The sequence below is a fragment of the Branchiostoma belcheri genome, unplaced genomic scaffold (assembly GCF_001625305.1).
Source record: "Branchiostoma belcheri isolate BF01 breed outbred unplaced genomic scaffold, Haploidv18h27 scaffold21, whole genome shotgun sequence".
Classification (NCBI taxonomy): Eukaryota; Metazoa; Chordata; class Leptocardii; order Amphioxiformes; family Branchiostomatidae; genus Branchiostoma; species Branchiostoma belcheri.
In genome coordinates, this window is record NW_017803602.1 from 420,302 (window position 1) to 433,795 (window position 13,494).

Genomic DNA, 13,494 nt, shown 5'->3' on the forward strand with positions numbered 1-13,494 from the left:
TTTCAAGCTCTAAATAACTTCCATATCAGCCAGACACAATAGAATGCCCAGCCCAGTGGTAAGCTGTGTGCCCTGAACTAAGAAAACAATGGGATCTGAACAGAGCACCCTGATTTAAACCACTCTTTGGAACTTTGAAAGATGAATAAAAGTGAAACCAGTTGGATGGGAGTCTTGTCAACTGACACTCAGTGACAGTTTGTTGTTCATACAGTAAAGATGTGTATCTTGCAAAATAATACGAATAATTGTAAAGGGATGTAAGAGAAGTTGCTCATGTACATGTAGTAATGGTCCTTTCAGTTCAATAAGTGTCTAATATAATGTCTTATATCATTTTGTAACTTAACTTAATGGATTGCTTACTACATGGCTGTATGGCAGGTGGTCTCAAATTTTTATTTTTATTTTTTTTTCGCCCGCCCGCTCCATTTTTTTTCCAGAAAAATCCGTTAACCAAGAAATTAAATTGGTGTGGCCTGAGTACTTATTTTAAAGTTTGTAAGGTCCATATTTCTTACCTCGTATGTGGGTTTGTCCCTTATCCTTTGCCACTTGGGCTGATGTGGGATGGTTTTATAGAGGGGAGTCATCCCCTGACTGTACAGTTTCCCCTGCTTGTTCATGTTCATGATGTTGATTTTGATCAACTTTCCTGGTGGGTAACCTCTGACCCCAAAGTGGAACCAAGACCTATATAGGAAGGAGACAACATGATAGTGTTATCAATCCATTCAATGTATTATGTTTTACAATTAGTTACCTTCTTAATACATGATAATAGACTTTTCCCTTTAAAAGCTCTCTCATGACAGGTTCTCCTACCCCCTCCAAAATTAAATGCTCCCATGATATGTTTGCAAAACTAAAAGCTAGTGTTGTGCAAATAAAAAAGTGTTTGCCTTTCAAGCAGACTTACCTGTTGCCGTTTTCATGGGGTGTTCCTGCGGCATCAGGCTTGGTCCACACGTTGAACTCGAAGTCGGGGGTGAGCGGGCTGGTCCCCGGGCCCCCGCCCTCATCAGAGTCATCACGAGAACATCGCTCCACACGGGCGAGGTTTCCTGGGAAGAACAGAAGTGTTGACAGAATCTATTCATCAAAACTTAATGGTATGCATTCTTGCAATGTGCAAATTGATCAATCAGCCTATCCAGGTACAGAAATTCTTCTGTTTGAAACTACATTGTAATACAATCTTGAAAGTACTACAATCTTATTAGTGACAGCACTAAACATGAGCTTGGTCCTACCTGAGTCAAATTTGGAGGTGAAGAGCAGACCTCCACAGCGGACTTCCATCCCAGCTGCTACACTTGCCTAAGGTGGTAACAGGTGTCGTTAACAGGTGTCCATCCTACATGGTGCAAAATGAACCTGCAGCAAGGGATAGAATTTGCAACAGTTGATGTTTAAGCCATGTCCTTGTAACTTGTAAGGTATCAAAATATTTGGAGTATACATGATTTACATGAAATGGACTAAATTTCAGTGTATGTACCTAAATTGCAGTACGGTACAGTATCATCTTTGTGTATCACAGTACAACCCTTTGCTCTTTGTGACTGCATGAGAATGAAATTCTGCACATACAACAACTAGACAAAACATCATGTAACCCTACTTCCTACTCCAAGCGTTACCAAGCACACCAGTCTCATAACATCCCTTTGTGTAACTTAAAACCTTCCTATGATCCCTGACTTCCCAGTAAGCTGTAGGACCTGCTGTTAAAACATCTGGTTCTGCATTATTGGAACAACAGCACTAGTAAAGCTGAACCTCTTCTGAAAGCTTTTACCGTGCTGAGTGGTTTTCAAACATCAAATGCTCCAGAAAGAAGATTAGTCATTTGGCTGTTTAGGGTATCATGTTTGCTTCCAGCTCATGAATAAGTAAGGGTCAATACAGATTTACAATAACCACATACCATGACGTGACACATAAACGGCCATGGCCACTTTTCATGGACTTTTTAAAGCTAAGGACCACAGACACCAAATACATATCTGGTATTTACATGTATAAGCAGAAGCAAAACTAGTACATGCATATGCAGTGTATATTATGAACACATTATATTTATAATACCACATACCAAATTACACACTTAACTGTCTGGGCTTACTAGTATTTAGTCTAATCCTAAGTTAGTCTAAGGCCCATGCCTGAACCTGGAACTGGTCTCAACTAGTGATATAGATGTACTGTCCTTCAATGTAGCAATGCCAATTACTGAAATGTGACAGTCGCATATCACAGAATTTACTACTACTACTAGTACTACTAGTACTAGCATGGGTACCATCCTTCATAATTGCTATAGTAGTTAGTATCACTGCCTCTCCCTTTCTAAAAGACAGAACTATATTTTGTACAGTTACACAGTAACTACAGAGGATGCATCCATTTAAGAATTTATACAAATTAATAAGACCAAAGAAACAGACACTGTGCTTAATCAATGGATGAGCCCAGTAGTCCTACATGTACACATTCAGTGATAACTTAACTGCAATATACAACATTCAAAACGTGTACACAAAAAAAATTAAAATTAAAAGGCAAAAATGCAATAATTTGAAAACAACTAATAAGTATATACAATATGTACCTACATGATTTCAACTCTTTTGGAACATTCAACAAGTCAAGAGAAATATTAAATAACGGAGCCTTAATAAGCCACAGGTACATACCTCTGGTGTAAATCTATAGAGCTTCCAGAAAGTACCATTTGCTCCTGAGTGATGTGAGATTTGGGCTTGGCAAACAAGGTCATGTGACTTGTGGAATTTTCCAGTATTAGGTTCAAGCTAACCGAGGAAGCACCAATGGATGAAATTTGTCAAATGATCTGTTGAATGTACAACAGCTGTCAGCAATTCTGAAGTACATAATTTTCCTCTTCAGTGAACTAAAACTGATAAGAAATATAGGCACTAAATTGAATTGTCATCCCTTGGGAATTTTTTTCAGTATTATAGCGTGCATAACATACATGAGAAATCTTTAAAAATAGTGCAGATCTAGGCATTAACAAAATTTGTTAATCAACATTTTAGTCAGTCAAGAAATACCTGTGTGGTGATCCTCTTTGGAAATTTCAACCACTTCATGATTGCCAATGTAACAGTTACAGTTGTAACCTGAATCATAATAATGTCTGTTTGCAATTTAAAATGCTGTGATATGTAAAAATTTACATATTGCTCTTGTTATCTAAAAAAAACACAATTGTATCTCAAAATCACATGTAAAATTGCTATTCCCATCTACTTGTCAGTCTGATGATGTTGACAAAACTCAGTCCTTGGAACCAAACTGATGAATCACTGGCACATTCATTCATTCTACTACTACTAGATATAAACATTTGGAGGTGATTCAGATCTAGAATGATTCAAAGGACTCCTACCATTCAGTTAGGACTAGGACTGACACATACGTCAATTCATCACCTGTACTCATATAGGCATGATGATAATCAGAAACATGTCAGGGCTCAGTAGCTGCTAATGACTGGATTATGGTAACCACTGTTTTACAATCTAACATGTCATTGACATTCCTTATTGATAAATGGGGATGATGAATTTGCTCAGACTAATGAAGTCAGGATTACAAGCTCAGGTGGTTTCTGCTGGGTCCTTTTTTACCAGCCTGATGCCACCTTCCACAAAATGGTATAAAATCAGAGTTTTTGTCCATACATGTCAATCAATGGAGTTTTCTAAAATTCTATGCATACTGAAATGAGGAGCTGCTACTAACGTTACCTACAATAAATTGTAATCATTAAGTACACTCTTCACCTCAAGTACGTCTTTAGGATTTCAGAGTATACCTGTTGGTTGATGTATGCTGTGTTGCTTTAGTTTGTTGGACACGACCGTTAGATATTTAGATTCCATCAATTATGATACTACTACCCGACAGAATTATCCAGCAGTATGTTACATAATTCAGACATACCTGGCATGGCTATTGCCAAACAACAACATGGCATTTATTACTTGTTCCAGTGAGCAAACACAACGCAAAATCCCAGTGCCTGAAACGTAAACTTTCTAATGTTGACACAATAACGATTTAAAAGCTTAGCGCCCCCACCCCACGTAAATTATAACGTTACCCAACATAATTCAGCGATTGAAATTAGGAGACTATTCTTACCTTCGGTGTGATTTTTTTTTACACTTCAGTTATTCTTTGAGATGTTCAGACCTACTGCTTTTGTTTAAGCAGCCGTTGGTACATGTAAACCGATCGACCAGCCGTTGAAACAATGCCCATCTGGACCCAGAGACGAACACAACAACCAAGATGGCGGCGCTGGTTACACCCACGTGATCACAAGCAAGAACGCTGATTGGTCCCCTGTCGTCCCTGACAGGTGTTCATATTTCAGGTGCACCTGTTGCAGCTTCTACATTTTCACACCTCTTCTGGTGTCTTTAGGTGTGATGATGTTGAAAAAAAAAGGCAATGAACGAAATAAGAAAGTGTGATAAATCTTGCACAGGTTTGCCAGAATTGTTGTACTGACAATTAGGTCTGCCAATTTTGGAGCAGATACAATAGATTTTATGTTGGCAAGCATTTCTCTGACAGCCTTTTAGACAATATCCTCCCCCTTTACGATTCACTGCAGACAATCTCCTTTCACTTGAGGTTCTTCTTGACCACTTCACTTCTTTCAATTGATCCACAGGTGATGGTATGTTATCAGGTATTAATAATTTTGCTCAAATGCAGCCGCAAGATGATGATGATGAATAATTTTTAAAGACCAAGTGGAATCTGGATGGAGGGCAGTAATTGTTGGCCTATGCTCCTCATGGGGCCAAGTAAGTGGAAGGTGCACTTCCTTTTGTAAAAATAAAGTTTTCTTAGCTGATTTGTCACGATTTTCGATCTGGTAGACAATCAGCACCAAGGACAGGGTTATAGTGTTGGCATAGTGAGTTATGTTTCTGTGCTGTTTGATGTTACTAGTCTAAAAAAGCTAGCTATAAATGGATGTTCATGAGTTTTGTTAATTAAGTGAAGTGGTTAAGTCTGGCAAGTTTTATTTGCAGCTGTTTGTATATTTCATCTTTTTTTAATAATAATAATATAAGAATTCAAAGCAATTAAAACTGAAATCATAGAGCCCAAACTTTTGACACATACGAATTTGTAGTGCAGTGATTGTCATCGACCAGTTACATTTTAGTTTTAACAATCAATCATATCTATGTTAGAAAGCTCAACATGACAACAAAAAAAACGCACAAACATAAAACTATACAAATTGTCAATATATTGAAAATTCTCTGACAAGTTTGGAACTGGCTACAGCACAACACTGTTGACAAAGCTATTACTAGGGAAGTGTATTTATCACCAAATAAACCATAGACACTAGTTTCTACACAATCATGCTTGATATGCATGAAACATCAACAAAGACAAGATTTCATAAGTGCATCTGCCCGTAGTAAAATAACAAGAAATACTCCAATAAATATAGCCATTTAAAGTACACCTCTATTTACATAATTCTCTCCAAGTAATACCTTCACCGCCTTACATGGCAAAAAAAAATTCAGTGTCTAGTCCCCCAAAAAAGTACACTATTTGAACATAATATCAATGTATGTATAAATCAACAAAAGCTTAAAACATAAAACATCAAGACGTATACCTGGTTGCAAACTACATGAACTTAACAGACCTAGAAGAAAAGCATCTCTATATATCATGGAAGATTTTTGTGAGACATTACATCTCAATACATGCAAAAAGTACCTTTAAATTAAAAATAACACCAACAGCTAAGTAGCATAAATTGTACAGGTTTGGTACAAGAATTGGCAAGTTGATAACTTGTAATCTTCCTGAATTTGGGTAAGAAAAAAGTTGCTGCACAACGAAACAAGCCACTTAAATGAAGATATCTGGTAATCAGGTAAATGCATGATATTGATGCTATCTTACAGCTAGCTGGTTGAGTAAGGCAATGCAAAGTTTAATTGCAAAATAAACCACACATACTGGCAACAGTTTCGGCATTCCTTGAACTGAATTAAAATTAATGTATGTGCTAACATACCGGTAAGAGATAACAAAGCACTTTTTAACCTGACGCAACTGTTTGATGAATAAATTCTATCGATGGGACAAAGAAAAATCCATGACAAAGGTACATACATGTCTGTGATACTCTAAGGGAAATGTTATTCTTTAACTTCTAGCACATGCTGGCTAAGAATGTCTTCTCTTCTTTTACATACCAGTAACAGAATCCATTGCAATTGTCAATTTCCATAGGAATCTTAAATATCCTGGGCACCACATGCTAAACTCATATCTTGTTACATATGTAACATTGGCAGATGTGTTGACTTTCTTTGCAGACATAAACAAAATACATACAACTTGCACTGCAGCAAAGGGTAGGTATCAACATCACGCATGTGAAAGTAGCCAGTCTGTAATTTGAGGAATTACTCCAGGTTTGTGTGTGAATGCTGCTAACAACCGTGAATGTCTGAGATGAGTTTTTGACTACATGTACAGTTGAGTTACTACAAAATGTAGGTATCATCTCAATTTAAATCTGACTCAAATCTACCCTTTCAAACCTAGTATACTTCTTGCATTCCACCATTGAAATGTACAACAACAAAAACACTTCCCAAAAGTGGGAAGTCTATGGAATTTGTTCAAGTTAACCCAAATTTCACAACTTAACTTCCTATTGATGGCTTTCCATACAAACAATGCTTACAAAGCCCTCCTGCTGATGTCATCAGACCTGCAGTGGAATGTACAAAATACACTCAAAGCTGTCTGATTCTGTCTGTCATCATTCAAACTTTTTAAACAATCCAAAACTGAAGGTGTTGTAATGTAAAATCACTCTAAAATGCATATGTAGATCAGCATCTCAAGAGACTCAAGCCAGGGTTCCCTTTTTAATACCCGGTAGTCAAGTCAAGAGGAATCAAATTTTCACTTGTAAAAACACCAAAATTCAATATGTCTAAGTTTGGAAAGCCATCAATAGAAAGAACAACAGGTCTATGGACTCTGTCTACATTGCTCAGGATGGCTCACATCAGCATGGTCATTAATCTATCTTGACAGCACTGTAGATTTTTCTGACAAAGATGTAGGCAGCATAGAAGCCGATAGTTCCTGTCAGGATCCAGAAGGTGAAGACCATGAGGGACGTGTAGCCGAAGTACAGCAACCCTGGGATGAAGTCCTCTATCTCCAGCTGTCAAACAAAGAAATGGTTTTAGTTGATACTCTGCATACTAGAAATAGATAAAATCTGTTTCACGTCAAATAAGGCAAATGGCAATAAATGATACTGGTAGTAAAAATAGTGATTGGAGATTACAGATTTCATTATATGGATAAGGAAACAGTAACAGTTGAATCAGATGTCAATGTACATAAACTTATTCAAAGTAAAAAAGGTGGCTTTATGCCTAAGGAGACTCACTACTCAATGTGCATTTAACTAGTCTTACCTTGGTCATATAGTAGAATATGGCATACAGGAACACATAGATGGCTGAACCTCCTGAGACAATATAGGATCTCCACCACCAGTGGTAGTCCTGCAAACAGACGAAGAGCTGTTAGACAGGTGCACTAAATTAACAATGTCAGACTTTAATTTTAGCAGCTGTAAAATAACAGATTAAAAATAATAGATTAGCCATGATGACCCCCTCCCCCTGTCACTGGTACTACCCCTTGCTCACCTCCCCACACAACTGGAAGTACACCATGACAATGGAGATCTGGGAGCAGGAGATGACCAGGATGCTGAACACCAGGAACAGGAACCCAAACAGGTAGTAGAACTGGTTCTCCCAGATGGCCTGGAAAAAATATTTAATGTGTCATTGGGCTGCAATGATTGCCACAACTGACATGCTAAATGACATCTCTTCTGTGTTCGTTGTATATAGTTACCCTTTCAGGGTAAGTACTAGCATACAAATACAGAAGTGGCAGTGATGTACATACATTGACAGGATATAGGTTCTATAATATACTAATAGGATTGAAAAGAGTATTCTATCACTACTATGTAAACTGCAAATAATGACAAGACTACATGTACCTCTTATTGGGAAGAACCCAGTGCAATACATTACTTACAGTGAGGATGAAGAACAGCTCGATGAAGACAGCACCAAAGGGGAGGATGCCTGCCATGAGCATGCTCACTAGTGGGTTCATGTACCAGACCTGCTCAGGGACCTGGCGAGGGATCTGGTTGGTTCGCACAGGGACCTCATATGGCTGGAAACAACACAGGCAAGGTGTGAAATGATTGGTGTTCATGTGAAACTTGAGTTGAGGACACAACAGAAGACAATAAGGCACAGAGGTCAGAGGCAAGGTGGCCTTGTGGTTCTGGGCTCAAATCTATAGTACACATCAATGTTGTGCCTTAGGGAGAAGCAATTTACACCTATTTCCTCAATAGACTCATGTGAAAATGACTACCTAGAGCATTTTAATGGACCCACCACACTTATCCATAAGACTAGTCAATTCTGGTGTGAGTGGATCAAACCTTACAGTTTGGTCTTCTGTAACTTATACAAAACTGTTGTGTTTACTGGCTATGACAAACCAAAAAAAAAAAAAAAAAACACCTGTTTCCTAAAGCCAAAGTAGTAGCCCAGGTAGACCAGTGGGAGAGAGATGCCGAACCACATGGCCAGCAGTCCCAGCATAGTGGTGAAGGGCACAGCCCCTGACGAGTGCTCCCCCCAGATGAAGAAGTTCAGCAGAAAAGCTGTTCCAAAGACGATGCCAGGGTATATCGTGGCAGTCTGGAATGCTGCTGTTTTCCATGTGGTGCCTTTCATACTCTTATACAGCCTCCCAGAGAAGTACCCAGCAATCAAGCTGTGAAAAGATCAACAACAGAATTAGACTGGGCACTTTTTAGTGTGCATGCATTCTACACCAGGGTTCAAAATAACATTTCAGAAACCATTGCCATTAAATCTTTAAGTTTAATACTTCATTGGTGGTGATAGTCAACACTGCAAATGAATGAGTGAAAAATGAAATTCACATACATCAATAGGTAGGTATATATATACATGTAAACCCAGCACATAGACCGGGGCATGTTAGGTAGACGTCAGAAATACTTGCAAAATTTTACCTGCATAGGCAGGTGGTATTTTTAGCCCTGTACACATGGCTGATATAGCATAGGTCTACAGAGTCAGAGTGCACCTGACAAGTTAAGTGCTCGGCCAGTTAAAGATTCACAGAAAGATTTAGGGTACTTCACATTTTGCAACTTCAAAGAGCAAAGTACAACCTATAATGAGTACTTACTCTAAGTTGCATCAGAATTAAGTATGTACATACAAGATACATAGGAGCTAGAACTCACCCATGGAAGACAAACAAGAAGATCATGGATGTCATCAGGGAACCTCTCATGGATGGGTTCAACATACCCAACATAGCAAATGCTACAGAAACACAAAGAGATTTGACCATGAAGTTTCAGCATTGCAGACATATTACCAACAAGAATGAATAGCATAGCGAAAAGAAAGTCAATTCTGAAAGAACTGTGTCAATGAGAGAATTCATCTAATGGACCATCAAAAAGTGGCCATATAGACCAGGTGGTCCTTATGTAGAGGTGGTCATTCGTACAGGTTTGACTTTAGAAGTCTGAAATCTGAAATGCTAGCATACCTATCGTAATGACAGACATGAAGAAGATTTGCACTCCTGCCCCGACCAGTGAGGAGAGCAGCTTGGTGTACCGTGGTGGTCTGAACACGTCACCATGCACCAGCTTCCAACCTGTCTCCTCTAGGGTCTCCTCCTGGAAATATGACAACCATTTCCAACATCAATCAAGAATCCACTTTTTCATGTGCCAAAGCATTCCTATCTAGAATATAAAAAAAAAATAATACCGGTACACTAGAACAAAAAAATGAAGTCTACAAGGCAGAGAAACAGCTATGCCACATATAAGGTTATGCATGCCACATTTTCAGGCTCTTGATTTCTCTATCATTCTCTCTATTATTATTTCCTAATTCTTGACCAAGTAGAGGCTCTTATTAGAAAATGATGAGGTTTATTTGGATAAATCTGAAGTTTTCTTACCACATCCTCCTCCCTATTGTAGTTGGCAATGTCTCTCCTCAGAGTTCTCACCATGATCATAGTTAGGATCCCTGCACAAAGCACAGTAAAAATACATTAAAAAACATTCAGGAGGTCAAACAACTTCCATAATCCATGCATGAGCACATCAGGTCATTATCAACCATAACTTTCTAAAGGATTGAATATAGTGCTAGGAAAGGTACAACTCACCAGCAAGGAAGAAGACCACAACCACAGAGTTGACGATGGAGAACCAGTGAATCTGCACATCTGTCATGGTGAGATAGGTGTCCCAGCGCGAGGCCCAGCGCACCAGGCTTCTCTGTGGTAGGAAACAGCAAGAGCAACAAACTGGCTTACAGCAAACATTTCATGTATGAGGTAGTAGGTTGACATAGATTTTCAGTTTGCTAAGATAGCTGCTACAAGTAAACAATTACATCTCCTGGACACAGAAATATTTGAGTCTGTAGTGGTAAGACATGCATCTAAATTCTAATATCAAAAATGGCAACTGAACTGTATGGACTAGTCTTGTTCCCTGGGGTGGGTTATGCAACAATTCGAAACATTTAGGAGCTGGTATGTTATTAGGCATTGTGCTTTTGTCATTGAAAATTACTTTTTTTCCAATTCAATTCAATTCAGGGCTTTAGCCAGCGCCCGTTTTACCGTCAATTGACGGTAATTTGTCCCGTGTGACGGTAAAAATTTTAGTCCTTACCGTCAACATTGACGGCCGAAAATCGTGGGTAAAGACATTGAAAAAATCTAGCGAATTTGAATGAGCCACGGCGCGGCGTCTTTTCCGAACGCACGGCGGCGGGAAACCTGATTTCAAGGACCGTGCCGACGTCTGTTGACTTGGTTCTATTGTTCAATGTTGCTGTCTGTTAAAACAACATGTGCTAACGGCCACATAAGAATAAAATAAAACAATGGCTCAACTCAGACACACGTCGCTGCTAACTGTACATGACAATACGATAAATAAACATGTGACAACGAACAAAGAAATATCAAACGTTTTGAAAATATACTGTACTTGAATAATCATACTATCGCAAGAAAACGGAGATTGATCCACAGAATGTGGCCTTATTTAATCTAAAACTTTGTCAGACCTCCTTCGCGCGAAGACTTGAGCGGCATCATAAAGATCAAAGATTTCTGGAAGATCGCTGACACGCGAGTTTTTGCCGGCCACGTAACTCCCTCCGCGGCAAAATCCCTTATGCCGTAGCGAAATCGCGTCTCAGCGCTTCCCCAAGTCAACTTCATGGCCGCTAAAGTCCGCAAAGGAGCTGTAACTTCCTCATTTCGGTTTAGAAGCGAAGATGACAAGTAAAATCATGTACATGTCGGCCATTTTGTTTGCTACCCGAAGTCTTCCGAACGCTCTAAATAAGGAAATCGTCGGAGATCTGAGCCACATCGTCCGCTGTCGGTCAGCGCTCGGGGCGGCTCGGTGGAAATCGGAGGCTGTGACGTCATGACTGGCTGGCTGACTGGGGAAGCCGCTGCGGCTTGAATCGCGGCGGGATTTGAGCGGATCAAAACAAAGGGAATAGTGGATTGTTCATTGCGTGTTGTCTCCTTGTGAGAACTCTAGATTATTTTCATTCTGCAAAATTGCAGATTGTGTAGGTTTTTTTTATTCTGCAATCTTGACGGGTATTTAGAACACCGAATGCATTAAGTGTGCGGGAGGGTGTGATGTCGATCACCGGCTCGTGAAAGACATTCTTTAAAAGTAATCATTGACGGAATTTTTTTTCGCGTTGACAGTATTTTTTTTCGCGAATTGGGTTGACCTGGGGTTGACGGTAAAAAATTCCGAGCTGGCTAAAGCCCTGATTCAATTCTTTATTTCCATACCAACATTGCAGACATACAAAATAGAACTATAAACAAAATAGACCTCTAAGTACTTTATAATGTACTTCCATTGTAAAACACAATCTTACCTTCCATTCCACTGTGTATGTGAACATGACTTCTGTATCCTGCTTTTCATTCACAGCCTGGCCAGCAAGCTTCTTCTCAGGGTCGGAAGGAAAGCTGCACTTTCCATCCTTCGCTGTCAATTCCCCATACTTTATACTAAGGTAGAAAAAATCCATAAGTCCAAAAATGCTCATCTTGGTATTTCACTACTTGACTTCATTGTATACTGGAAAACAGCCTCTGAAAGCAGTACTTGATTGTTTTTCTGAAATTGAAACTGAGACAGGTTGATGGAGTGAAGAGTGTCTTTCATGTCAATATCTGCCTGTCAGAGTACCAAGAGGTACATGTATGCATGGTAGTTACTCTTTTCTAATGAAGTGGTAATGGCCTTTAGGAACAAAGTAGCTGCAATATACCCACCTCCTTGGCTCTACCTCAAAGCCAACTACTCGGAAGGTTTCCCTGCAAGGCAGAAAAAGATATTAGATGCATAACCCAAACAGCATGTGCCCTTCTTTGAAAAAGGTACTAGTACACAGATGATAAATATAGAAAGAAAGGTGTATATAGGGAATTATCATATAGCCGGGTGGCGTAGACCAATCAGAGGCCTCCGTTACCCGTGCTTTATTCTCCGATAAACCATGGCTCAGCCGTGCGTTATTCTCCATAAACCATGGGTGAAACCATAATGATATAGGGGTACACAGCTCTTTCTGTTAATATTCATAGCAGTTTCCTGGTCAGACAAAATTATGTTTTTTTTTAAGCTTCATATAAACTAAAATGTGTGTGAGTATGAAATGTATATGTAAATAGATAGAATTTGAACGGGAGAGCAAAAACCATACTTATTTTGACACCCCTACAAAAAGTGGTATCGCCCACATCACCTGACTTATTTTTTTTGGTCCGCCATCTTGCCTTCTTGTGTCATGGAGAGTTTGCCTAATTTCTACATGGAAGAGATAACAGACGCGGATTTAGATGAGATATTTGGACCCATGGAGGTCGAGGAACAGACGCTGGAAGCTACACCGGAGACAGAGGTCAGCAGGGTGCGTTTCGCGTGTCTGAACGAACAACAACTTGTGCTACAAGTCGGTACCGTACGAACGTGTTGATTTTTGCCCTCCCCATCTTTGTTATCAATTGGAATTGGCAGACGCCAGCTGAGTTGGACGCCAGGCAGAGCGCGTCTGTGAGCGGCTGTGATTCATGCCGTCCGCCATCCCGCTCCCTTATCTCGAGTATTTCCTGTCTGTGCTTTCGTATAGTTCCCGTTACCCACCAACAAGTCAGTGTAGGGTTCCCGTTCTTCCTGTGCAGACGACAGAGCTCCTGTAGGGTGAGTTTTGTGCTACAAGTCGGTACCGT

At 39.6% G+C, this 13,494-nt stretch overlaps 2 protein-coding genes across 7 annotated transcripts in view; both read right to left on the bottom strand.

Annotated features, from left to right (window-relative positions):
* The window catches only part of LOC109469791 (cytosolic carboxypeptidase-like protein 5), an 18,394-nt gene extending 14,098 nt beyond the window's left edge, over positions 1-4,296 (bottom strand). For all 5 annotated transcript variants that reach the window (XM_019768455.1, XM_019768452.1, XM_019768453.1 and 2 more), the window contains exons 1-4: positions 4,177-4,296; positions 1,254-1,377; positions 920-1,064; positions 522-693 (exon numbers count right to left, since the gene is read on the bottom strand). In XM_019768455.1, coding sequence (XP_019624014.1) covers positions 522-693; positions 920-1,064; positions 1,254-1,302 — 366 coding nt within the window. In that variant the 5' untranslated portion in view covers positions 1,303-1,377; positions 4,177-4,296. The remainder of the gene's footprint in view (positions 1-521; positions 694-919; positions 1,065-1,253; positions 1,378-4,176) is intronic.
* A 988-nt stretch (positions 4,297-5,284) lies between these two features.
* Positions 5,285-13,494, bottom strand: part of LOC109469805 (transmembrane 9 superfamily member 4-like) — a 12,421-nt gene continuing 4,211 nt past the window's right edge. Inside the window, exons 7-17 of one of the 2 annotated variants that reach the window (XM_019768487.1) lie at positions 12,538-12,579; positions 12,135-12,270; positions 10,378-10,489; positions 10,165-10,235; positions 9,742-9,874; positions 9,428-9,509; positions 8,670-8,925; positions 8,167-8,310; positions 7,764-7,883; positions 7,527-7,616; positions 5,285-7,267 (exon numbers count right to left, since the gene is read on the bottom strand). In XM_019768487.1, the coding sequence (XP_019624046.1) occupies positions 7,118-7,267; positions 7,527-7,616; positions 7,764-7,883; positions 8,167-8,310; positions 8,670-8,925; positions 9,428-9,509; positions 9,742-9,874; positions 10,165-10,235; positions 10,378-10,489; positions 12,135-12,270; positions 12,538-12,579 (1,336 nt within the window). In that variant the 3' untranslated portion in view covers positions 5,285-7,117. The remainder of the gene's footprint in view (positions 7,268-7,526; positions 7,617-7,763; positions 7,884-8,166; positions 8,311-8,669; positions 8,926-9,427; positions 9,510-9,741; positions 9,875-10,164; positions 10,236-10,377; positions 10,490-12,134; positions 12,271-12,537; positions 12,580-13,494) is intronic. The other variant, XM_019768488.1, reaches the window with a different exon arrangement.